This window comes from Electrona antarctica (assembly GCF_951216825.1).
Source record: "Electrona antarctica genome assembly, chromosome: 16".
Lineage (NCBI taxonomy): Eukaryota > Metazoa > Chordata > Actinopteri > Myctophiformes > Myctophidae > Electrona > Electrona antarctica.
Window position 1 is genome coordinate 4,141,172 of NC_136797.1, and position 27,775 is coordinate 4,168,946.

At 46.4% G+C, this 27,775-nt stretch overlaps 1 protein-coding gene across 2 annotated transcripts in view; it reads left to right on the top strand.

Annotated features, from left to right (window-relative positions):
• The window catches only part of polm (polymerase (DNA directed), mu), a 28,165-nt gene extending 1,453 nt beyond the window's left edge, over positions 1–26,712 (top strand). The window contains exons 3-13 of one of the 2 annotated variants that reach the window (XM_079524400.1): positions 548–746; positions 2,266–2,364; positions 3,987–4,157; positions 4,588–4,659; positions 6,409–6,529; positions 8,241–8,373; positions 9,893–9,995; positions 11,462–11,599; positions 16,111–16,233; positions 23,901–23,984; positions 24,312–26,712. In XM_079524400.1, the coding sequence (XP_079380526.1) occupies positions 548–746; positions 2,266–2,364; positions 3,987–4,157; positions 4,588–4,659; positions 6,409–6,529; positions 8,241–8,373; positions 9,893–9,995; positions 11,462–11,599; positions 16,111–16,233; positions 23,901–23,984; positions 24,312–24,398 (1,330 nt within the window). In that variant the 3' untranslated portion in view covers positions 24,399–26,712. The remainder of the gene's footprint in view (positions 1–547; positions 747–2,265; positions 2,365–3,986; positions 4,158–4,587; positions 4,660–6,408; positions 6,530–8,240; positions 8,374–9,892; positions 9,996–11,461; positions 11,600–16,110; positions 16,234–23,900; positions 23,985–24,311) is intronic. The other variant, XM_079524401.1, reaches the window with a different exon arrangement.
• The last annotated feature ends 1,063 nt before the right edge of the window (positions 26,713–27,775 follow it).

Below are 27,775 nucleotides of genomic sequence, written 5' to 3' on the forward strand. Positions count from 1 at the left end.
TCCGGGGCTCGCATGAATGCAGACCAGAAAGGGATTTTTTTTTCACCAGAGGAAAAAATATTCTCTATGAGGCAATTCTCTGGGCAATATCGGTAGAGGGTGCAGCCGCAGCGGAGTAACTAAAAGTATTTTTTTCCCGGTGGAAACAAAATCCTCTTTTGGCCAGAAAGTACCGTTTATACGTGTGGTGGGGGGGGCTCAGAGTGCTCCCACTAAGGAAAGTAGGCTTTCTAATGACACAACCCGCCTTTGTTTTGGTGAGTAGAAAGCTACAGACGAGAGGCTGGTCTGCATTCATGCCAGCCCCGGAAAACAAGAGTAACATAGCTCTAAATGCAACGCATTAGAGCTATGGACCAGAGCTAGTTGAACACCACTGTTTTAGAGTCTAAAACCGGGGTTTTACAGTGGCACAAGCCCTAACATTTGTCTGTGTTTGTTGTCCAAGTTTAGTCCATGTCACATTCTGCCTAGATTTAGATCTAGAAGTAGGTGTCTCCCTTCATGACATGTCATTTGCTGTCATTCCTGTGTTTTCATCATACAGTGAATCAGTAACGCATGTCATATCTGAGAACAACTCTGGAGACGAGGTCTGGGCATGGCTGAACAGCGCACAAGAGGAGGGAGGACATCATGGCCAACCGCCAGCGCCACCTGCTGTCCGCCTCCTGGACATCAGCTGGTACACAGAGAGCATGCATGAAGGTCGCCCTGTGGAGATACAGGACAGGCACACGCTGCAGGTAGGCCAGGCACATCCATCCATCCATCCATCTTCAACCACTTATCCATAGTCGGGTCGCGGGGAGCAACAGCTCCACCAGAGAGCTCCAGACTTCCCTCTCCAGAGGAACATTAGTAACTTCCTCCTGGGGGATGCTGAGGTGTTCCAAGGCCAGTGAGTCAATGTTTTTCCTCCAACTGCGCCTTGGTCTGCCCCGGGGTCTCCTCCCAGTGGGACGTGCCTCGAGGACCTCCCTAGGGAGACACCCGAGAGGCATCCTAACCAGATGCCCGATCCACCTAAGCTGGCTCCTTTCCAGGCGAAGAAGCAACGACTTCATCGGTATCCATAACCCATTAAGACCTGACGTTGATTCTACGAATGTCTTCTAAATCCTATAACGTGTGTATATATATATATATATATATATATATATATATATATATATACTATTTACTAACTTGGAGTTGCACTTTATTCATAGATCAAAATGTTTTAATTTCAAGGACCCCCATGGGGTACAAATGGAACCAAATGGACCCGTAATTTGAACACTCTGAGTTACAGACTTGTAAAGGGTCCATTTGGAACCCCCTCAAGGGATCCCGAGATTTTAGAAACACTGTCCAAATTTCTTTTAAGTTACACAGTGGTTTTGGATCGGTACTTATCAACCCAGGGGCGGGCCATTATTTTTCCCAAGCGGCCAAATGAGAAACGGAAGATATTGTGGAGGGCCGGCCGGGCCCAAAATATATTATATATATTCCTATATAAAAAGCAGTAAATGGTATTGTTTTGACAAGCTGGTAAGAGTATATGTTGTTATTACTATTACCTCTGATTTCAGTAAATAAATACTTTTTGTTGAAACCTGTCCATTCGGCATACATACACCCTCCTTTGTTTTGGTCATGAGCGGACATAACGGTAACTTCACGGCAGGAAACAGATTGTGTGTATGTGAATAATACACATGCTTCAAAATAAAAGCAATGCCGTTTTAGTCAAATTAGAAAGTTTTATTTTCTCATTTCCAAGTAACCTTTCACAGAACTGGTCAGAGTCATATTTGTATATTTTATTCTGGTCGGGAACCCATTTTGGTGTTTTAAGCATTAAGTTATACTTTAGCTATTGAAAAATAGCAGATCTACAAGCTCATAGCACGGCACCGAGTGCCGCGCTATGAGCTTGTAGATCTGCTATTTTTGAAAAATCGTGAAAATGCGGCACAAATCTTTGAATATATATTCTTTCAGAGCGAACGTTTTTAACTCAAATCTTTGATTTCTGAGGGGTTCCTGGAATAACATATTTTCAGATGGGGGTCGTGGCCAATTACATATCATTTGTGGGGTCCTTGACATGAAAAAAACGCTGGGCACTCTACATCTCTATTCTGAAAGAATGTATGGGCACAAAATGTGCCAGGTCTGTATATCAACCGATATGCAACTTATATATGGGACTCGGTATCGGGGAGGAGAAAGAAATGGTATCTGTACATCTCTCAACACGACCTTTGTTTCCTTCAGGAACCACAGCAGAATGCTGAGGAGCTGCCATTGTTCTCAGTACCCAGCTATGCGTGTCAGAGAAGCACCACTCTTCACAGCCACAACCTCCTCCTTTCTGTGGGTACCACTAAGTTCATACTCTGCCTCTGTTTTGTCTGTTTATTTCACATACAAATCAATTCAAAAGTTACAAGTAGCGAGTGAAATGTTAACCCATTCTGGGCGGGAACCCCTTTTGGTGTTCTAACCCTTCTGGACGGGAGCCCCTCTTGCGGTTCTGTACAGGATCCCCAGAATTATCTGTATTTGGCTGCCGACCCCCCATCTGAAAATATGTTGTTCCAGGGACCCCCCCAAGAAGCAACGATTTGAGTTAAAAACGTTCGCTGTGAAAGCATTATATTCAAAGATTTGTGCCACATTTTCAAGATTTTTCAAAAATAGCAGACCTACAAGCTCGTAGCGCAGCACTCGGTACCGCGCTATGAGCTTGTAGATCTGCTATTTTTCAATAGCTAAAGTATAACATAATGCTTAAAACACCAAAAGGGGTTCCCGCCCAAAATGGGCTAGACTAGAACAGACTAGAAATACCGAATGGTATTTCTGCTCCTGCCAGGCCCGCTTAGTGACATCTGATACACAACACCGTATAACATAATAAACCCTATATATTATGTTATGTTGTGAGCTTGTAGATCTGCTATTTTCACATAATGTTTGCCTGGGGTTGTGTGATGTTATACAGTACATTGCGACGACATAATAGAGCGTCGCAGTCCCGCCCCCCTCGAGAGACCCGGAAAAGAAATCCCCGTTAATTTTCCTCATAGACTTTTCAGAAAGTATTTATTTAAAGACATTTACGCCGCGGACAAAGACAACTCGAGTCGTGACAAATCATGACAACAAACACAATTTTTCGGGCTGAACAAATAATTAGAAAGAAGAAGAAGACGGCAGGTTAGAACACTTTTTTTGTTGTTTTTCTTTCTATGTAATTATTTGTTTGGTCCAAAATATTGTGTTTGTTGTCATGATTTGTCACGACAAGAGTTGGCTTATAAGTCTTTAAATAAATACGTTTTGAAATGTCTATGGGAAAAATGCATTGGGAACTATTTCCTGGGCCTGGCGTCGTCATGAAAGGGGGCGGGACTGCAACGCTCTATAGAGCTGCTATTCAATCACACCATCTCATCCTTCTCTGTGTCTCTATAGAGCTGCGATTCAATCACACCATCTCATCCTTCTCTGTGTCTCTATAGAGCTGCTATTCAATCACACCATCTCATCCTTCTCTGTGTCTCTATAGAGCTGCTATTCAATCACACCATCTCATCCTTCTCTGTGTCTCTATAGAGCTGCTATTCAATCACACCATCTCATCCTTCTCTGTGTCTCTCTAGAGCTGCTATTCAATCACACCATCTCATCCTTCTCTGTGTCTCTCTAGAGCTGCTATTCAATCACACCATCTCATCCTTCTCTGTGTCTCTATAGAGCTGCTATTCAATCACACCATCTCATCCTTCTCTGTGTCTCTATAGAGCTGCTATTCAATCACACCATCTCATCCTTCTCTGTGTCTCTATAGAGCTGCTATTCAATCACACCATCTCATCCTTCTCTGTGTCTCTATAGAGCTGCTATTCAATCACACCATCTCATCCTTCTCTGTGTCTCTATAGAGCTGCTATTCAATCACACCATCTCATCCTTCTCTGTGTGTCTCTCAGGACGCGCTGTCCGTCTTGGCCCAGAGTGCCGAGTTGGCTGAAGACGAGGGTCGTGGCGTTGCGTTTCGGCGAGCCGCGGCCGTGCTGAACTTCCTGCCCAAAGCCATCAGCGCGGCAGAACACCTCAGAGGACTGCCCTCGCTTGGAGAACATTCTCTACGGGTCGTCCAGGTCAGTGCTTCGTAAACAACCCCCCAGTTTGGGAAGCATTAGACCGAATAGAATTTTCTGGCTGTGAGTTCTCTGTTTTCTGGATGTGAGTTCTCTGTTTTCTGGATGTGAGTTCTCTGTTTTCTGGATGTGAGTTCTCTGTTTTCTGGATGTGATTTCTCTGTTTTCTGGATGTGAGTTCTCTGTTTTCTGGATGTGAGTTCTCTGTTTTCTGGATGTGAGTTCTCTGTTTTCTGGATGTGAGTTCTGTGTTTTCTGGATGTGAGTTCTCTGTTTTCTGGATGTGAGTTCTCTGTTTTCTGGATGTGATTTCTCTGTTTTCTGGATGTGATTTCTCTGTTTTCTGGATGTGAGTTCTCTGTTTTCTGGATGTGATTTCTCTGTTTTCTGGATGTGATTTCTCTGTTTTCTGGATGTGATTTCTCTCCAGGAGATTCTGGAAGATGGATCTTCCAGGGAGGTGGAATCCACCAAGCAGTCTGACCAGTACAGAGCCATGAAGGTAAGCAGTCTGACCGGTACAGAGCCATGAAGGTAAGCAGTCTGACCAATACAGAGCCATGAAGGTCTATAACCCATTGTTGTCTTTAATGAGCATCGGGGGTGAGGCAGCGTACTCCCGCATTAACCCATTTCGGGCGGGAACCCCTTTTGGTGTTTTAAGCATTATGTTCTAGTTTAGCTGTTGAAAAATAGCAGATCTACAAGCTCACAGCGCGGCACCGAGTGCTGCGCTACGAACTTGTAGAAATAAATATATTATATTATATCATCTGTCGGGTGGAAGCCTCATATCTCAAAATATTCAAAATTCGAAAAGCACCAAAAGTATCAGATCTACAAGCTCTAAACGCGTCGCTTCGCGCCATGTTTCGAGCTTGTAGATCTGCTACTTTCGATGCTTTTGTGTGACGCATTAAGTTCAGTCCTTGTATAACAACACTAATAAGAATAAATAGATGGTTGATCTACTAGTATTTGCTTTTGTAGTACACTGTGTTACAGATTACTTATGTTTTCTAGTACACTGTGATACAGATTACTTATGTTTTCTAGTACACTGTGTTACAGATTACTTATGTTTTCTAGTACACTGTGTTACAGATTACTTATGTTTTCTAGTACACTGTGTTACAGATTACTTATGTTTCAGTACACTGTGATACAGATTACTTATGTTTTCTAGTACACTGTGATACAGATTACTTATGTTTTCTAGTACACTGTGATACAGATTACTTATGTTTCAGTACACTGTGATACAGATTACTTATGTTTTCTAGTACACTGTGATACAGATTACTTATGTTTCAGTACACTGTGATACAGATTACTTATGTTTCAGTACACTGTGATACAGATTACTTATGTTTCAGTACACTGTGATACAGATTACTTATGTTTCAGTACACTGTGATACAGATTACTTATGTTTTCTAGTACACTGTGATACAGATTACTTATGTTTCAGTACACTGTGATACAGATTACTTATGTTTCAGTACACTGTGATACAGATTACTTATGTTTCAGTACACTGTGATACAGATTACTTATGTTTCAGTACACTGTGATACAGATTACTTATGTTTTCTAGTACACTGTGATACAGATTACTTATGTTTCAGTACACTGTGATACAGATTACTTATGTTTCAGTACACTGTGATACAGATTACTTATGTTTTCTAGTACACTGTGATACAGATTACTTATGTTTCAGTACACTGTGATACAGATTACTTATGTTTCAGTACACTGTGATACAGATTACTTATGTTTCTAGTACACTGTGATACAGATTACTTAATGTTTCAGTACAAAACTAACTGTGCAGTATTTTGTAATGAATGTACAGACAGAGTTATGGTTGTGTTTCTCTTTTAGTTGTTTATTTTCTGCTTAGATATTGTGAGATTTTCTTTTTTTTGGCATGTTTTGCCTTTATTGATAGGGTACAGTAATTAGACAGGAAAGGGGGAGAGAGATGGGGAGTGACACGCGGAAAAGGCCGTCGGGCTCGGGAGTCGAGCCCGCGGCACGCCGTCCGGCTGGCTTGGCAGCCGAGGTGCCCGGACGGTTGAGCTAACCGTCCAGGCCGATATTGTGACATAGAGTGAACCATTTTGCACACTGTCATCCTAGTGAAATGACAAATGAATGTGATGCATTTCAGGTGTTGATGTTCAAGTTAATGTGGAGATGCATCCTAGTGACATGAAATGAACACCCAGAATGCTGTGCGTTTCAGGCGTTGACGGGTATCTTTGGGGTTGGGGTGAAAACGGCCCATCGGTGGTTCAAACTGGGGATTCACACCCTGGCTCAGCTGGAGGACTCGGGACAGGCACTCAACCACACACAACAAGCAGGTGTGTGTGTGTGTGTGTGTGTGTGTGTGTGTGTGTGTGTGTGTGTGTGTGTGTGTGTGTGTGTGTGTGTGTGTGTGTGTGTGTGTGTGTGTGTGTGTGTGTGTGTGTGTGTGTGTGTGTGTGTGTGTGTGTGTGTGTGTGTGTGTGTGTGTGTGTGTGTGTGTGTGTTCAATTTGATTGATTGAATACTTTATTAATTAACAGTTTAGGACAAGCACAGGACAAGTACAGTACAATACAAGGTCTTGTTTCCATTGGGGGCCCTCATGCACTCAATTTGTGCGTCCGCTCCAGAATCAAACACTTTCAAGATTATATTTTTAAATGTTCAAAAATAGCAGACTTGTAACAAGCTTGTACATCTGCTAGTTTTGAGCACTACATTACATTACATTACATTACATTACATTACAGTCATTTAGCAGACGCTTTTATCCAAAGCGACTTACAATAAGTGTATTCAACATAGGTAGGGAACAAAAACTACTAATCACCAGAAGTCTTTAGTGCATTTTCTGCAAAAACAAGCAACCAAGAGTATACCTAGCGCTAAGGTAAAAGTGCAATATATCAGCTACCTATTTCCTTAACCAGATGAGACAAAATAGCTAAATCAAATGAGCATGAGCTAAAACAATTAAGTGTATCGACTAAACAAGATCCAATAAACAATACAACAATACAACAATAGAAAACAAGCGTTCGTACAACTAGTTAACTACCGTTCTAAACCACTGTTCTAAATCCTAAAAACGTATGTTGCTACAGTATGTACAACATGCTGCCGCGCGAAGAAACCACCTAAGCACCCCATTTTCCAGGAAATTTAAAATATACATTTTTCAGCAAATGAAGAAAACCTTACATTTCGAAAAAGTTAGTTTCTTTAGCAGACAGTTTGAGAGGGGGAGAGGTGGTGGAGTTAGTTGCTTTAGCAGACAGTTTGAGAGGGGGAGAGGTGGTGGAGTTAGTTGCTTTAGCAGACAGTTTGAGAGGGGGAGAGGTGGTGGAGTTAGTTGCTTTAGCAGACAGTTTGAGAGGGGGAGAGGTGGTGGAGTTAGTTGCTTTAGCAGACAGTTTGAGAGGGGGAGAGGTGGTGGAGTTAGTTGCTTTAGCAGACAGTTTGAGAGGGGGAGGGGTGGTGGAGTTAGTTGCTTTAGCAGACAGTTTGAGAGGGGGAGAGGTGGTGGAGTTAGTTGCTTTAGCAGACAGTTTGAGAGGGGGAGAGGTGGTGGAGTTAGTTGCTTTAGCAGACAGTTTGAGAGGGGGAGAGGTGGTGGAGTTAGTTGCTTTAGCAGACAGTTTGAGAGGGGGAGAGGTGGTGGAGTTAGTTGCTTTAGCAGACAGTTTGAGAGGGGGAGAGGTGGTGGAGTTAGTTGCTTTAGCAGACAGTTTGAGAGGGGGAGAGGTGGTGGAGTTAGTTGCTTTAGCAGACAGTTTGAGGGTCAAATGGAGTTAAGAGGTTTTGTCCAAAGCACTTTTTGCTTCTTTTCATTGGTTCAATATTTTCAAAACAACACACAGACGTAAAGGTTGTTCAATAGCACTGATTTATGCAAAACGAATATCTAAAAACCTCAAAAATGGAGTCAGGCGGTTTCCTCCCAACAACAATGATATACCATATAGCCGTTTATATAGCTAAACTCTAAAATGACACAAATGCTTTCCCGGTTTTAACGGGCTAATGAGTGACGCTTTGTCTTTTCAGGTGTCCAGCATTACAGTGACCTGAACCAGCCGGTCACTAAGGCAGAGGCTGACGCCATCGGCCACCTAGTGGAGACAGCTGTTGTTGCAGTGTCACCAGGAGCACAGGTTACTCTCATTGGGGGATTCAGAAGGTACTGTATAATATTTAATATAATATATTGCAACCACTCCCTTACGGAGCTACGTATGTCTGTCTGGCTGGGTGGCTGGCTGGGTTGGTTGGCTGGGTGGCTGGGTGGGTGGGTGGCTGGGTGGGTGGGTGGGTGGGTGGCTGGGTGGCTGGGTGGCTGGGTGGCTGGGTGCGTCTGAGCACGAAAACAGCATGGATGTTTTTCACCACCTGTGCGCAACCTAACACACAGACACACACGCACATATTAACTGTATATATAATGATTCTGGGTGTGCCAGTACAGTACAGTGACAGTACAGTACAGTACAGTAGAGGGTACAGTAGAGGGACCCCCACACGGTAATTTCTCAACCGTTTCGGACGCGGGGTGTCTCGCCGGAACCGGGCCCGGCCCCCTGGGCACGTTCCTGGGGGTCTGGATGTTCGGGGGACCCCCCCGGGGACCCCCACATGGTAACTCTGTCATTTCTCTACCGTTTCGGACGCGGGGTGGCTCGCCGGAACCGGGCCGGCACCCTGGATGCGTTCCTGTGGGTCTGGATCTCCCCCACATGCATTTAGTTTGTATCTCTAATGGTGACAATAGAAGGGCTTGTATCTCTAATGGTGACAATAGAAGGGCTTGTATCTCTAATGGTGACAATAGAAGGGCTTGTATCTCTAATGGTGACAATAGAAGGGCTTGTATCTCTAATGGTGACAATAGAAGGGCTTGTATCTCTAATGGTGACAATAGAAGGGCTGAGCTATACTGTATATTGATATCATATTGATATCGTGATTCGTGATGGGAAGCTAGATATTGTCTGGAATTGTGGATATTGTAATATCTTAAAGAGTTTGCCCTTTTCCTGGTTTAAATCACGTAATCCAGTAGATTATTATTATTACTTATTTCCAGAGGGAAAGTGGCGGGTCATGATGTAGATTTGATCTTATTTCCAGAGGGAAAGTGACGGGTCATGATGTAGATTTGATCTTATTTCCAGAGGGAAAGTGACGGGTCATGGCGTAGATTTGATCTTATTTCCAGAGGGAAAGTGACGGGTCATGACGTAGATTTGATCTTATTTCCAGAGGGAAAGTGACGGGTCATGACGTAGATTTGATCTTATTTCCAGAGGGAAAGTGACGGGTCATGACGTAGATTTGATCTTATTTCCAGAGGGAAAGTGACGGGTCATGACGTAGATTTGATCTTATTTCCAGAGGGAAAGTGACGGGTCATGATGTAGATTTGATCTTATTTCCAGAGGGAAAGTGACGGGTCATGATGTAGATTTGATCTTATTTCCAGAGGGAAAGTGACGGGTCATGATGTAGATTTGATCTTATTTCCAGAGGGAAAGTGACGGGTCATGATGTAGATTTGATCTTATTTCCAGAGGGAAAGTGACGGGTCATGATGTAGATTTGATCTTATTTCCAGAGGGAAAGTGACGGGTCATGATGTAGATTTGATCTTATTTCCAGAGGGAAAGTGACGGGTCATGATGTAGATTTGATCTTATTTCCAGAGGGAAAGTGACGGGTCATGACGTAGATTTTCTCCTCACACACCCAGAAGAAGGAAAGGAGGATGGTCTAATATTCAAGGTGGTCGCATGGCTGGAAGCTCAGGTAAAATTTAACTGTTGTTGCTGTCTTTTCAACATCCAAGACGGCACATTTTGATGTAGTCTTTTTAGTCATAGTCATATTTTAGTCATCTGAAATGTTTTAGTGTTAGTCTAGTTTTAGAAGTCCACTAAATATCATAAGATTTTAGTCGACTAAATCTACAGACTAAAGTGTATTTTGGCGGGCCTTGATGGTGTGGTAATGCCTGATTTTACACTCGGTTGCATGCTGAAAATAGCCGATCTACAAGCTCACAACGCATGGCAGTGTGAAGCGTTGTAGAATTCTATACATATAATATTTATTTTATATTTATCAGCTGCATAACTATTGTGTGGGCAGTTCTACACGATTTGACCTTGTATTTGCTTCCACAAAGGTAACATAACAGGTACCGTCGCCCATAATCCATCTCGCCCTCATGTTTTTTCCTCACGCCGACCACTCGGTGCGGCGGTATACTTTATTTTGTTTTACTTAGAATAAGGTTAGAAATAAGTTCAGCGTTAGGCATAGTTTCACTGGGGTTAACTTTAGGAATCAGGTTAGGTTTAACTGTTTAACCCATTTAGACCTGAGGACGATTCTAAATAGATGTCTTCTAAATCCTAACCGTTTTCTGAAAAACCTATGTTTCTATGTCAGTGGTTCATGTCAAGGACCCCCAGAATTATATGTATTTGGCCACTGACGCCCATCTGAAAATATGTTGTTCCAGGGACCCCCCCCCCCCCCCCCCCCCCCCCCAGAAGCAAACATTTGAGTTAAAAACGTTCGCTCTGAAAGAATACTTATTCCAAATGTGTGCCACATTTTCACGATTTTTCAAAAATAGCAGACCCACAAGCTCGTAGCGCGCTATGAGCTTGTAGATCTGCTATTTTTCAATAGCTAAAGTATGACATAATGCTTAAAACACCAAAAGGGGTCCCCACCCAAAATGGGTTAAAGGGGCATTCCACTCATTTTCAACATTTTACTATGTCATTAATACACCTTAGAGCTGTTGTGTGGAAATAATAAAAAAGTCCCCCCATGCTGTGTTTCCTAGAACTAGAGGTCTGAAAAAAATCATTAACATGGTGAAACACATCTTGATGATGTCATCAAGACGTGTTTCACCATGTTAATGATTTTTTCATAATTACAGTTCTAGGAAACACAGAATGGGGGGACTTTTTTATTATTTCCACACAACAGCTCTAAGGTATATTAATGACATAGTAAAATGTTGAAAATGGGTGGTTTTCCCCTTTAAGCATAATTTATTTTGGGTTACTTTAGGAATACCAGTCTGAGCAGTTCCGCCGGCTGTACGCGAGTTGGTAAAAAGGAGCGAGTTGGTAAAAAGGGGCGAGTTGGTAAAAAGGGGCGAGTTGGTAAAAAGGGGCGAGTTGGTAAAAAGGGGCGACTTCGTTGGTATTCTCCACAAACAGCTTTTCAAAAAGCATCCCCGTCTTCTTTAGGGTTTGCTGTTGTACCAGAAAATCACAAAGAACTCCTACCTGGAGAGTAAAGAGGGTCCCAGTCGGTCAGCGTCAACCATGGACCGCTTCGAGAGGTGCTTCTCCATCTTCAGGCTGGACCAGGAGGAGCGCTCTGAGGTAATAGAACATCCAATCCATCCATCCATCTTCAACCGCTTATCCGTAGTCTGGTCGCGGGGGCAACAGCTCCACCAGAGAGCTCCACACTTCCCTCTCCAGAGCAACATTAGCAACTTCCTCCTGGGGGGATCCAGAGGCGTTCCAAGGCCAGTGAGTGAGTTGATGTAATCCCTCCATCTGGACCCCCCGGGGGTCTCCTCCCAGTGGGACGTGCCTCGAGGACCTCCCTAGGGAGACGCTCGAGAGGCATCCTAACCAGATGCCTCGAGGACCTCCCTAGGGAGACGCCCGAGAGGCATCCTAACTAGGCATACCGCGGTTTACCGAATTTCGGTAATACCGCGACAGGAACAGCCACGGTGTTGATACCGTGAGATTTCCGAGCTTACGGTATTTTAATACAGCGTTGGTGGGCGGCGCATGCTGCGCATGTAGTGCAACTCCACTCCCAGACTAAGGCAAAACATTTATTTTCACCACACAGCTGCAGTAGATTGAAAAGTTGCTTCCTACCTTTGAGTTAGTGTTGCTGAAAGACACCCAGATCCAATTGTATATTCCATATTTCCACATGTACTAAACTAAAAGTGTGAACTGTCAAGTGTCAACACAGAGGCACGCAGTTGTGAGCATGCGCAGATTGCACTACAGCGTGCAGGGTACAAAACGGTCATTAGGGGGAGCCATAGTACAGTGAAATACAGTGGGGAATAGCTATTGATTCATTGATTGAATACTTTATTGGCAGAAATGTAATCAGTATAGGGTACAGTCAAACACATGTCCAAAGGGATCACTGAAAAAAGTCCTTGCAGTCTTGTTTCCATTCGGTCCTGGGTAATCAATTCATAATCATGACAAGTCACATAACAAATAACAAAATTCAAATTATCATAAAAGGTAAAAATAAAAAAATAAGATATGTAGACCTACAGGTTGGGGAACAAAGAAGGGTTTATAAGGAGGTGGGGGTAGTCACTAGACATAGGTGGGGGGGGGGGCAATCTTTTTTTAGTTTTTTTTTATATATAAATACCGTGGAATACCGAGGTATAGGTTTTCAATACCGGCACCGTACCGTACTGTAAAATCTCATACCGTGGCATGCCTAATCCTAACCAAATAAACCAAATAAAAACACATAATATAATAAAATACAACACAATATGAAGACAATACATACATAAAGTTCACAGAAAACCCAAACCAACATAGCGAGGAAGTTTGTTTCTCAGCCACTCAGCTACAAAAACTAACCTTTTCCCATCTCAAAGTTCTCTATCCTCGCGGCGGTTGATCAGTAACATAATAAAACTATTGTGAGTGCCAAACATGTGATGACTTTATCGTTCATATCAGAAAGTGTGTGTGTGTGTGTGTGGGGGGGGGGGGGGGGGGGGGTGGATGTTTTATGCTTTTAATATCCGATGAGAGTAAACTTTGAACTTATGCTTTGCGTGACTCAAAAACGACAAAAGATGTCAGAGGACCTTAATATCCGATGCAGAGAGTCAACTGTGAACTTATGCTTTGACACTTATCTGGCAAACGCACACAAAACAATGCAACGACGAAACGGGTGACATACCACCCCATGTGACACCTTCTGCAAACAATTATTAGGAGTTCAGTTGTTTATCTTGTTTTTCTCGTATTTTGTAGAGACGTGAAAAGAGCTCCTTTCTTCTCTGGGCCCAAACCCAGCAGGTGATTGTAATGTTGCTGTGATTAGGGTCACGTTAACCCCTTTTTGTGTTAGCATTATGTTATGCTTTAGCTATTGAAAAATAGCAGATCTACAAGCTCATAGCGCGCCACCGAGTGGCGCGCTATAGGGCATTAACATAAAAATCGATTAGTCAACTAGTCGACTAGCAAAACGGTAGTCGACACTGTAAATCAAAAATCGAGTAATCGTTAATATTATTTTTAATATTTTTTATGATTTCTTTTTTCTTTTTCTTTTTTACAGCAGACATGCAGCTGTGAGCTCTGTTGTTTTGTTGGTAGTTCTCCAACTTAAGTACTAATCCCTTCCTGGCTGATTGTTTTCATATCATATACAAGCCGACTGTACGTGGGTTTTGCCGTCACCGTCACTCGTGTAGGTGCGGTGGTGGCTGCACTGGCAACATAAGCATAAGCATATGCCTCATAGGCTCATACGCTCAATGGGGACAACTACAGTGTGTAAATACTTTTACTATTGGTGAGTTTATTACTGTAGTTTGTTCAACAAGTTAGATTGGAGACGTGTCGTCGTTTCGTCCGGTACAGTAGTATAGCAGCCTGTCCCTCCTCACTCTGCCCAATAATATCCAGTTTGGTGACAGTCAAACTACAGTAGCTCTTGCCGTGATTTCATGTTTATTTTTCTTATTCATCTTTCTTCATGCTTATCCAACAAAAGTGCAGGCGTGCGGCATTATTAAAAACAAACAGCAATGCCGCGCGATCATAGTTATAATAGTCGCGAAGGAGTGAAGTAGTTGATCATCTGATTCATAGCCTGGTAAGCCTGCTAGCTAGCAAGCCTAGTATGTAATCATAACCCCCTCCTAGCTTGTAGCTCCTTCTAAAAACCAAAGGAACTGTGGTTGTAACTTGTTGTTGAACATTTAGGGTTGTATGAAAAACATCGCATAATTCATTCCTCCTCCTCCGTCTACTCTCCAACTGAACAAACATTTTCAACAACGTAACATGCTATGCTGCGCCGTAGAAAGGTCTTGCGCATAAAAAATAGCAGATCTACAAGCTCACAGCGCGTCCATGAAATGAAATGAAATGAAATCTATATTTACCCAGGGTATCTGGGCTAAGCTCAAGAACTTGTTTCCAGCCAGGCCCTGCTCATAGAACATCCGTGAGTCATTGTGGACTTGCAACTTTGACTTGACTTTTAACAGCTGATGTGAATTTCGGCCAATCAGAGCGGCATTCAGCGTAATCTAGTAAGAGAGTGGCGACACTAGCGTTGACTCCCATTGTAACAATGGAATGCGGAAGTGCTCATTCTATCTCAATGGGATAGTTCCAATGTTTGGAACTATAGCCCATAGCACCCCGCTTTGTGGTGAATGAATGAAATCTATATTTACCCAGGGTATCTGGGCTAAGCTCAAGAACTTGTTTCCAGCCAGGCCCTGCTCATAGAACACATTTCATCGTAGTGGTTGATGCCTTGTTCAAGGGCATTTCAGCGGTGGTAATTTTAACGTGTCGGACGGCTGATTCGAACTGGGAACCTTCCGGTATCTAGACCGCGCCGCTATCCGTTCGGCCACCGCTGCCACATTTGAGATCAAAGCGTGTCGCCACTCTCTTACTATTCCACTCGGCCTGCATTCACCTGCTCTGTTTTGCAGTTAATCCTTCACTCGCGCTGGCCGTTTCAGAACACGATGTTTTAATGCTTGATTGGATGGAAAAAAATATCATATTTTACCGCCGACTAATCGATTATAAACCGATTTTGATGGTATTCATGTCGACTATCAAAAATCACGTTTGGTTAATGCCCTAGCGCGCTACGAGCTTGTAGGTCTGCTATTTTTGAAAAATTGAAGAACGACTGACATAGAAACATAGCTTTTTCAGAAAACTGTCAGGATGTAGAAGACATTTTTAGAATCTGTCAAAATGGGTTTAAACATTGCCCATCCAACAGACCACAAATGAAGAACACACTAGATGGCGCTATATCTCACCATGCATACACCATGCAAATACCAATCAAATAAAATAAAAAGCCAAACATTAAAAAGTACCCAGCAAGCACGGTCAAGACCTGGACGAATTAGTGACGTCTCTGTTGTGGCCAGATCAAGTCAAACCAGAACTAGTCAGATCTGGCCCAGAATATCACCTGATTAAATAAATAAATTCTGCCCACTGAGACGGACGCCCCTATAGATGAATCAGAGAGAGTCCCATCGAGGCCAGATCAACTGAAGTCATATCATAACTATAGTCAGATCTGGCCCCGAATAAGCTACATTATTTCAACGTAAAGATCATAATTCACATATTTATATTTTCCAAAACATCTCTGGGACAGCTACAGTGGAGCTAAATACACGAGCAGTCCACATACTTCTGAGTGATCAAAACACAAATCTGCATCCTGTGAGCCAGAGAGGTCCCTCGAACCTTTACCTAAGCTAAATTAAACCGTGTTTTTCTCTATATACAGTACTTCATCTCACGGCAGCAGTATCGCACGATGGTGAACATACAGTAGCTGTTCTGCTTTACGAGCTCACAGAGTGTTGTGTGTGAGCTTGTAGATCGGCTTTACGAGCTCACAGAGTGTTGTGTGTGAGCTTGTAGATCGGCTTTACGAGCTCACAGAGTGTTGTGTGTGAGCTTGTAGATCGGCTTTACGAGCTCACAGAGTGTTATGTGTGAGCTTGTAGATCGGCTTTACGAGCTCACAGAGTGTTGTGTGTGAGCTTGTAGATCGGCTTTTTTCTGGGATTAATAATAATAATAATGTGCCTGGCCAGGAGGGGAGGAGCCTGGACGACGGGAAAGAGACGCAGAAAGCATGGAGAGCAGTGAGGGTGGACCTGGTCGTCTCTCCCAAGAGCCAGTATGCGTTCGCTCTGCTGGGATGGACAGGCTCCAAGGTAACCTCCACTATAGTAGCTCTGCTGGGATGGACAGGCTCCAAGGTAACCTCCACTAGGAGCTCTGCTGGGATGGACAGGCTCCAAGGTAACCTCCACTAGGAGCTCTGCTGGGATGGACAGGCTCCAAGGTAACCTCCACTATAGTAGCTCTGCTGGGATGGACAGGCTCCAAGGTAACCTCCACTATAGTAGCTCTGCTGGGATGGACAGGCTCCAAGGTAACCTCCACTAGGAGCTCTGCTGGGATGGACAGGCTCCAAGGTAACCTCCACTATAGTAGCTCTGCTGGGATGGACAGGCTCCAAGGTAACCTCCACTATAGTAGCTCTGCTGGGATGGACAGGCTCCAAGGTAACCTCCACTAGGAGCTCTGCTGGGATGGACAGGCTCCAAGGTAACCTCCACTAGGAGCTCTGCTGGGATGGACAGGCTCCAAGGTAACCTCCACTATAGTAGCTCTGCTGGGATGGACAGGCTCCAAGGTAACCTCCACTATAGTAGCTCTGCTGGGATGGACAGTTTGCATGTTCTCTCCGTGTCCCCTAGGGTAGGTACTGTGGAGTCTCACGGGGAGACCGCCAGCCAGGTAAGAGCCACCGCAACAGAGAGAGACAGACAGAGGGAGACAGAGAGCGACGGACGCGGCTGGGCGCGGTGATTGACGCTCGTTATGTCCCCAATCACGTCCTACGCCACCCCGACCTGTCACCGCTGAGAGGCGGGCCGGAAACCTTCAAATATGAGCGCCGCTCTCTCACTCCTGTTCTGTCCTCTCATCAAGCGGCACGGGCTAACGCTGGCGGTAAGTGAGAACCCGAACATTACTCTACACATTCCTGTCTAACACTAGACTGACAAGTAACCCTCTCTCTCTCGTCCACAACAGGCATATGCACGGGGATTCGCATAAAGAGCGCCTCTCTAAGGCGCTGCGCTAGGAGCGCAAAGTACAAGGATATAGGAGCTAAGGAAGAACAGGCAGCCAGCCAAGGAAAGGAGGAGCCAAAGGAGGCCACTCACTCACTTGCCTCCGACTGGAGCGAGAGTGACTGTCAGCCCCTATAGAGCACCCCCCCTCCCCGAGCGGAGGTTTACCGTTATTTTCACTGAACTGAATTATCACACCGCTGAGGCGGTTTATCCCAGGCTCACTCTGTTGAGACGGTCCCCCTACCCCGGACCCCCCGAGGGAGAAGGAAAGAGGACCTAAAGACTGTTTGAGTTATTATCTGAACGTGACCTGTAGTGAGCGTTTGTTTTGCGTTATCCTTGAAAGCTGTTGAATTACCTGAACAAATAAAAACTTTAGGCCTAGAGCCCACTTACACCCGCTCTCCTGTGTCTTGGTTTGGGACAGATGCTACAAGTGGAGGAGAAAGTGGGTAGTGCATCTGATCCTCACCAATAACGCCAACATGATGGAACAGGCCCTGACAGCGCTGCTTAAAAGCCATGCAGAATTACAGAAAGCCATGGGCGAGTTCGTAGGGCGCTCACGCCAAGACGCAGAGGGCAGCCGGGCACCAGCGCATGTGTTAACCAAACTGTCCCACACAGATGATGTACAGGCCTATTTAGAGCTCTTCGAGCGTACCGCGGCCAGAGAGAAATGGCCAGTGATCGACTGGGGTTATATTATAGCGCCCTTCCTCACGGGAGAAGCACAACGAGTCTGCGGAGATTTAAAAATAGCAGACGCGCGGGACTACACTAAACTAAAAGAAGCCATTTTAGCGATAGAGGGACACAGCCTGCCCGCCCGTGCCCAACGCTTCCATAACTGGAACTATCAGACCAACCAACCGCCCCGTCCACAGATAGCGGGTCTAATGCGCCTCGCCAACCGCTGGCTAACATCAGGAGGTGGACCCGCCGCTGTGGACCGAGTGGTCATAGACTATTGTACCCGTGCATTGCCGCCAGAAGCCCGTAGGTATATCGCTCAGAGAAGCCCAACCACTGTAGACGAGCTTGTAGATCTGCTCGAAAGCAACCATGCGTGCAACGAAATGATGAGAGGCACCCGCCCCGAGAGCAACAAGGGGGGGGGCGACGAACGCGGCGGCCGAGACAAGAAGAGGCCACCCGCCAACCAACAGGCCCCGTCCCGCTCCCGAAACCCCGGTCCGGAGCGCGGCGCCCGAGCACAGACCGAACGCCACTGCTATGTGTGTGGCAAACTGGACCACATTTCCTGGACCTGTCCCGACAGAGACCGCGACGTCTCTATGCCATCAGCCGGACCCCTCGACGAGGGTCGAGCCTGCCTACACAGCGGATCACCACGGACGGGACCCTCCCGCCTCCCAGTCCGGGTCGACGGCACCGACACTCACGCCCTCTTGGACTCGGGCAGCGTGGTGTCCCTAGTGAGAGGCGACCTGGCCGGCGAACCGCTCGAGGACACCGTCCCGGTCACGTGCGTGCACGGCGACCTGCGTCGCTACCCGATGTGTAGACTCCGTGTCCAGACCCCCCGAGGAGAAGCCTTCGTGGAAGCCGGCATCGTCCCGAACCTCCCGGTACCACTGCTGATTGGCTCCGAGAGCGTCCTCTTCCAGCGATACTGGGACACGAGTGGGACCGCGAGCCCGCGGCGCCGTAGGAGACGCCGCCGCCGACCCCCGAGTGACCCACGAAATGTCGCTTGCCCCGCCTTCCGCCCCGCCTCAGACGAGCCGAGGACGGACAGCAGCCCCGCGGAGGGCGCCGCTAACGAGAGCGAGGAACACGATGACGCGCCAATGCCCGCCCCGGGGGACGAGTCCGAAGATCCCTTTGCCGAGTTCCCCCGACCTGAACACGAACCACCACCCCGAGTCGGCGAGTTCGCCACCATGCAATGGGAAGACATCAATCTGGCCCAGGCGCGCCAGCAGATCAGCAGCATCGACGGTGAACCAGCAGAGGGGGTGAGTGAACCAATAAGTCTCCCTTATTTCTTGGTGAAGCGGGGTTTAATCTATAGAGCGGTGAAGGATAGAACGGGGGACGTCATCGAACAGCTACTTGTCCCGAAGTCGTATATCTCTAGAGTGTTGCTCCTCGCCCATACCCACCAGCTAGGTGCCCATCTAGCCGTACAGAAAACGTATGATCGCATACTGGCACGTTTTTACTGGCCGGGCGTAAAGCGCGCTACCGAGGATTATTGCCGGAGCTGTCACGAGTGCCAGCTCAACGCTCCCCGCCCGGTACAACGGAACCCGTTGGTACCACTGCCCATAATAGACATTCCTTTCTCACGGCTAGCGATGGACATAGTAGGACCCCTGCCTAAGTCCGCACGCGGACACAGATACATCCTAGTGATACTAGACTACGCCACGCGATACCCAGAGGCCATCCCACTACGCACGGCCTCAGCCAAAGTCATAGCGCGTGAGCTTTTTATGTACTTCACCAGAGTGGGCGTCGCTACGGAGCTACTGTCGGATCAAGGTACTTGCTTTATGTCCCGTATACTCTCCTCCCTGTATAAATGGCTGAACATAAAGCGGATTCGCACCTCCGCCTATCACCCACAGACTGACGGCCTGGTGGAGCGTTTCAATCGCACATTGAAAAAGATGTTAAAGAAACTGGCCGAGGTAGACGGAAAGGACTGGGATCAGTTAATCCCGTACGTCCTCTTCGCCATCCGCGAGGTGCCGCAGGCCTCCACCGGGTTCTCCCCATTCGAGCTAGTGTACGGGAGAAGCCCCCGGGGGTTATTGGATATAGCCAAAGAAACATGGGAAAGCCAGCCATCCCCACACCGGAGCGTCATAGACCATGTAGAGCAGCTACAAGAACGCGCCCGAAAAATATGGCCACTAGTCCGAGAACACATGCAGAAAGCACAGCGAGACCAGTGTAAAGTCTACAATAGAGGGACCGTTAGAAGAGAGCTGCAGCCGGGGGAGAAGGTGTTAGTGTTGGTGCCTACGTCAGAGTGTAAATTCCTCGCCAAATGGCAAGGCCCCTTCGAGGTGATAGAGAAGATCGGGCCAGTGAACTACAAACTCAGCCAGCCTGGCAAAAGAAAGGGCCACCAGATCTACCATATTAACCTGTTGAAAAAATGGCACGCCGCCGCCGAGCTCCCAACGGCGCAGGCTCTGCTCTCTCTCTCTCTCCCGCAGGGACCGCCCCCAGTGCCGACCGGCGAGGAGCTCTCACCTCCTCAGCGGCAGGATCTCACTGAGCTCCTCCTGCGGAACGCTGACGTGTTCTCGGAGCTGCCGGGCCGCACGCACCTAGTCGAGCACGACATGCCGACGACCCCCGGTAAGATCGTGAGGCAACGACCCTACCGCATCCCCGAGTCCCGGAGGGTCGCCATAAAGGAAGAGGTAGCAATGATGTTAAAACTCGGAGTCATAGAGGAGTCCCACAGCCCGTGGTCGAGCCCGATTGTCCTGGTTCCCAAACCGGACGGCTCTATAAGGTTCTGTAATGACTTTCGTAAAGTGAACGAAATAACTGCCTTTGATGCTTATCCCATGGCTAGGATCGACGAGATGCTGGAACAGCTGGGGCCCGCCCGGTTCATGTCCACCCTGGACCTCACCAAGGGCTACTGGCAAATCCCCCTCGCCGCCTCCGCCAGGCCGAAGACAGCCTTCTCTACGCCAGAGGGACTATTCCAATACACCGTACTCCCGTTCGGCGTACATGGAGCGCCGGCCACGTTTCAAAGGCTGATGGACCGCGTCCTGAGACCACACCGAGACTACGCGTCAGCGTATCTGGACGACGTGGTCATCCACAGCGCCACCTGGCCGCAGCACCTGGTACACATCGAGAGAGTATTGGAAGCGCTGAGGAGCGCTGGACTCACCGCTAATGCCAAGAAATGCCGCCTCGGCCTGGCGGAGACAAACTACCTGGGATACACGGTGGGACGAGGCTGTGTGAAGCCACAGACCAGGAAGGTGGAAAAAATCAGAGACTGGCCACAACCACGCACTAAAAAACAGGTGAAATCGTTTTTAGGCCTGATCTCCTACTACCAGAAATGTATTAAAAATTATTCTTCTGTTGCAGCCCCACTGTATGATCTGACGCGGCAGAGAAACCCCAACACTGTAAAATGGACCCCGGAAACACAGAACGCGTTTGAAGCTTTGAAATCGGTGTTATGTGAGGAGCCTGTGTTGGTCAGCCCTGATTTTAACAAACCCTTTACTCTCCACACAGACGCCTCCGGCACCGGCCTCGGCGCCGTGCTAGCCCAAGTCATTGACGGGGATGAACACCCCGTCACCTACGCCAGCAGAAAGCTGCTAAAGCACGAGCGTAATTACGCACCGGTGGAGAAGGAATGCCTCGCCATCCGATGGGCCATCCACCACCTCAGATATTATTTATGGGGCCGCGATTTCACATTGATCACAGATCACGCCCCGCTGAAATGGATGGCAACAAATAAAGACAGAAACGACCGAGTGACCAGGTGGTTCCTGGAACTCCAAAACTACCACTTCAAAGTGGAGCACCGCCCCGGTAAACAGATGGCACACGCCGATGCACTCTCAAGAATGTATGAGGAGGAAAGCCAGGTAGTTCCCCGCCCGAGCGTGAAACAAAGGGGGGGAGTGTGTGGAGTCTCACGGGGAGACCGCCAGCCAGGTAAGAGCCACCGCAACAGAGAGAGACAGACAGAGGGAGACAGAGAGCGACGGACGCGGCTGGGCGCGGTGATTGACGCTCGTTATGTCCCCAATCACGTCCTACGCCACCCCGACCTGTCACCGCTGAGAGGCGGGCCGGAAACCTTCAAATATGAGCGCCGCTCTCTCACTCCTGTTCTGTCCTCTCATCAAGCGGCACGGGCTAACGCTGGCGGTAAGTGAGAACCCGAACATTACTCTACACATTCCTGTCTAACACTAGACTGACAAGTAACCCTCTCTCTCTCGTCCACAACAGGCATATGCACGGGGATTCGCATAAAGAGCGCCTCTCTAAGGCGCTGCGCTAGGAGCGCAAAGTACAAGGATATAGGAGCTAAGGAAGAACAGGCAGCCAGCCAAGGAAAGGAGGAGCCAAAGGAGGCCACTCACTCACCTGCCTCCGACTGGAGCGAGAGTGACTGTCAGCCCCTATAGAGCACCCCCCCTCCCCGAGCGGAGGTTTACCGTTATTTTCACTGAACTGAATTATCACACCGCTGAGGCGGTTTATCCCAGGCTCACTCTGTTGAGACGGTCCCCCTACCCCGGACCCCCCGAGGGAGAAGGAAAGAGGACCTAAAGACTGTTTGAGTTATTATCTGAACGTGACCTGTAGTGAGCGTTTGTTTTGCGTTATCCTTGAAAGCTGTTGAATTACCTGAACAAATAAAAACTTTAGGCCTAGAGCCCACTTACACCCGCTCTCCTGTGTCTTGGTTTGGGACAGATGCTACAGTACCCTCACATGTTCTCCCTGTGTCCCCTAGGGTAGATACCCTCACATGTTCTCCCCGTGTCCCCTAGGGTAGGTACCCTCACATGTTCTCCCCGTGTCCCCTAGGGTAGGTACCCTCACATGTTCTCCCCGTGTCCCCTAGGGTAGGTACCCTCACATGTTCTCCCTGTGTCCCCTAGGGTAGGTACCCTCACATGTACCCCCCCCCCCCAAGGTTGGCAGAGGAAGTGTAGCGCCCAGGATTACAAAAATGGGTTACAAAATCGTGAGATTTCTTTTTTTAAATAGAGGGTATGCGCGTGACATCATCATCAAACCCGGAAGTTATGCAGGAATGCCTACTGAGTGGCAAAAAAAACTACTTTCTGGCCTCGACAGCCAAACAGAAAAGTCCTATCTGACTGCATTGAACGACGTTAAACAATGTTAAACTCACTTTGCCGCTCGATTTGCCATTCACTTTATGCATGCATGCGCATACCCTCTATAACCTCCTGATTCGCCTGCAAATATTCCCTTGACTCCTTCAAGACCGCTCTCAAAGGGCACCTACGGACGGCTGCAATTCCAAACTGGCCCCCGTTAATAAAGTCTTAACATTGAGCGGTGGTGAGTAAAAACAGAGAGACGGGCTGGAGCGGTGGCGGTGGTTTGCTCTTCACCGCGGCTCGTGGCGTCAAGTTGTAGTTCGGTGGTCACCTAACCACCGTAAATCCAGACTATGTATGAGCCTTAAGACGAAAAATGTTCGTCGACTACCTTTTTTTACTAACAAAAACTAAATGGAAACTAAGCTATGGTGACTAAAACTATGACTAAATATACTGTTGATTTTGTCAACAAATAAAAACTAGACTAAAATGTCAAGAAGGGACTAGTGGACAAGAGATCCAGTATAAGTAATTTTACTTACTGGTTGCATGCTGAAAATAGCAGATATACAAGCTCACAACGCGTTGCGTTGTGAGCTTGTAGATCGGCTATTTTCAGCAAGTGTAAAAACAGTCATTACGATGCCATCAAGGCCCGCCAAAACACATTTTAGTCGACTGAATCACCTGTAGATTCAGTCGACTAACACTAAAACATTCCAGGTGACTAAAATGTGACTAAAACTAAATGAACACTATTCAAGAGACTAAGACTAAAACTAAAATAGAAATTTGCTGCCAAAAACAACACTGCCCCTCCTATATCCAGCTTTTAGTCTTATGTTCACAAACTCACTAAATCTGTTTCCCAAACTCTGTTTCCCTGTTATTCTCTCCTAGCTGTTTGAGCGAGACCTGCGTCGCTGGGCGGGACATGAGAGGTCCATGTCTCTGAGTAGCCACGCCCTGTTTGACATCAAGCAGGTATGGAAGAATAACCCATTTAGGCCTGACGTCGAAATAAATAAAAAGTCTTCTGAAAGAATTATATTCAAAGATTTGTGCCACATTTTCACGATTTTTCAAAATAAATAGCAGACCTACAAGCTCGTAGCGCGCCACCCGCTTCGAGCTTGTAGATCTGCTATTTTTCAATAGCTAAATAATGCTTAGTTAAAACACCAAAACGGGTTCCGGTTTAATTATGCTAAATTCCTGACAGTCCTTTTTATTTCCCACTCTGTTTCTGTTTTTGTCTTTATATTTATATTTCTTGTGTGTGTGTCTTTCTTGTCTCTCAACCACACAAAGGGAAAGCATCTGAGAGCTGATTCTGAGGAGGAGATCTTCGCTCATCTGGGCCTGGACTACATCCCTCCCTCTGGGAGAAACGCCTGACCTGAGATCAGTCTTGGTCTGGACTACATCCCTCCATCTGGGAGAAACGCCTGACCTGAGATCAGTCTGGGCCTGGGACTACATCCCTCCCTCTGGGAGAAACGCCTGACCTGAGATCATCTGGGCCTGGGACTACATCCCTCCCTCTGGGAGAAACGCCTGACCTGAGATCATCTGGGTCTGGGACTACATCCCTCCCTCTGGGAGAAACGCCTGACCTGAGATCAGTCTTGGTCTGGACTACATCCCTCCCTCTGGGAGAAACGCCTGACCTGAGATCAGTCTTGGCCTGGACTACATCCCTCCCTCTGGGAGAAACGCCTGACCTGAGATCAGTCTGGGCCTGGACTACATCCCTCCCTCTGGGAGAAACGCCTGACCTGAGATCAGTCTGGGCCTGGACTACATCCCTCCCTCTGGGAGGAACGCCTGACCTGAGATCAGTCTGGGCCTGGACTACATCCCTCCCTCTGGGAGAAACGCCTGACCTGAGATCATCTGGGCCTGGACTACATCCCTCCCTCTGGGAGAAACGCCTGACCTGAGATCAGTCTGGGCCTGGACTACATCCCTCCCTCTGGGAGAAACGCCTGACCTGAGATCATCTGGGCCTGGACTACATCCCTCCCTCTGGGAGAAACACCTGACCTGAGATCAGTCTGGGCCTGGACTACATCCCTCCCTCTGGGAGAAACGCCTGACCTGAGATCAGTCTTTACAGGTCCCGGGGGGACCCCCAGGGGTCCTTGAGGGAGTTCCAGGGGGTCCCCAGCTGAATGATATATGGAACCAAATTTAGACCTGAGGACGATTCTACGAATGTCTTCTGAATCCTGACAGTTTTCTGAAAAACCCTATGTTTCTATGTCAGTCGTTCTCAAACTATTTCATGTCAAGGACCCCCAAAAATATATGTAATTGGCCGCCGACCCCCATCTGAAAATATGTTGTTCCAGGGACCCCCCAGAAGCAAAGATTTGAGTTAAAAACATTCGCTTTGAAAGAATATGGGTCTGTAACTCTGAGAGTGTACAAATGGAATCAAATGGTCCCTATCGGGTCCATTTGTACACTCTCAGAGTTAAATTAACATTGATTTTACAATATAAATTGGGGTCTCAGAGATAGAAATGCCATTAAATGGGGGATCCGTAGCCTCATTCATGTCAAACTGGGGTCCTTCAAATTAAACAGGTTGAGAATCACTGCTAGAGCCGTAAACATCTTCTCTTATGGGGGTCCCTGGGCATATCTTTTCAAATGGGGGTCCCTGGCATATCTTTTCAAATGGGGGTCCCTGGCATATCTTTTCAAATGGGGGTCCGTGGGCTAATTAGTGTCAATTTGGGGGTCCTTGACGTGAAAACGTTTGAGAACCACTGGAGATCCAAGAGGGACTGAGATTATGGCCAACAGGACAGATTATGGCCAACAGGACAGATTATGGTGAACAGGACAGATTATGGCCAACAGGACAGATTATGGCCAACAGGACAGATTATGGCCAACAGGACAGATTATGGTGAACAGGACAGATTATGGCCAACAGGACAGATTATGGCCAACAGGACAGATTATGGCCAACAGGACAGATTATGGCCAACAGGACATAAACATCTTTAGATTATGGCCAACAGGACATAAACACCTTTAGATTATGGCCAACAGGACATAAACATCTTTAGATTATGGCCAACAGGACGTAAACATCTTTAGATTATGGCCAACAGGACGTAAACATCTTCAGTTAACTACTGTCCCGGTTCTGGTCACGTCATAATTGGCCAACGGAAATAGTTTGATCTTCACGTTGTAAGGGTGTACATAATTATAGGCTGTTTTCAGATAATAGAGATCTGGTGTAGTGGCAAAAAAAGGACAAGACCAATCACAGAACCCTGAGGGAACACACACACACACACACACACACACACACACAAACACACGGTCAACAAAGAGTTAAAAGTGGTTAAAGGGGGTGTACGTGATGTTTTGTTTTGTTTACTCTATTCTGATAGTAATCATTGCTATAGATCAGGGGTGGGCAACATGCGGCCCGGGGGCCACATGCGGCCCCCACCTTCACTTAATGCGGCCCGCATGTTAATATCAGAATACTGATATAGTATTGATTTCAGCTGTTACAATTCCAACCCCACTTTAATTACTTCATGACTAGAATTAAATGACTATAGTACTTAATGACTAGTATTAAAATGTTATTGTCTTTTTGTGTCCAATGTAGTTATGTTAACAGTTCATAAAGTTAACAACTATAACTAAATGCATTTTAAATTCAATAAAAAAGGTTACTTTTCAGGATTCCAATTCAAAAATAGCTGATCTACAAGCTCAAAACGCGTCGCATTGCGACGCGTTTTGAGCTTGTAGATCGGCTATTTTTGTTTAGTATACACTGTTACAGGGCTCTCTCTAGCTCTTTAGTAAACAGAAAATACATGGTTGGGGTTGGGATGCCCATTTCAGCCAATCAGGAGAGAGTACTCATCCTGGAACACAATGGAGGGTATGCACATGACATCATCGTACCTGGAAGTAATGCGGGAACGCCCACTGAGTGTCAAAAAACTACTTTCTGGCCTTGACAGCCCATTCATCCAAACAGAAACGTCCTGTCTGATTGCATTAAACAATGTTAAACTCACTAACATATTGCAGCTGTACGAAAAGCTTGAATTATCCACTTTCTAGCTGCAAAGTTTTTGTTTCATAAAAATCCACCATAGAAACGTTATGAGCTACTTTATGTCAAGAAATGCCCTGCATTTATTTATTTTTCTAAGTGTCAGAGTTTGGAAGTGCTTGTTTTCAATAACACAATATTTTGCTGCCTCCTGCATTATGTGACATTTAGAAACAGGTGGTACGGCAGGACGGTTGAGTGATTTCCAACGAGCGCTTCCAAACTCCAACACTCCATGCTGCTCAATGTTTTGCCACTCAGTCTAGATGAGGGGGGCGTGTCGTGTTGGTAAAATCATGCATGTGCATACTCTCTATATAATTGAAGTTAATAAATATTATCCTTCTGGGGTTCTCCGTCGTGATTGGATATAATTGGTATCCCGACCTGGAGATATATGTTTATGGGCATATATAACCTTTTAATAAAGGTGTTCTTTATGGATGCATATGACACCCCCATTTTATACTAGAGCCAAACCTAGAATGCAATTAAAATGTAATTATTACAGGGTTTTTTTTTGTACATTTCACAAACTTTAATAATATGTCATCAGATGTTGAATAAAGTTTTCAACCTGTCTGATCCAAATGTTATGCGTAAAAATAAAAAAAAGCTAATCCTGCTACCTCTTTTTATGTTTGCCTTTATCTGCCCCTAGAGTTGAAAATAT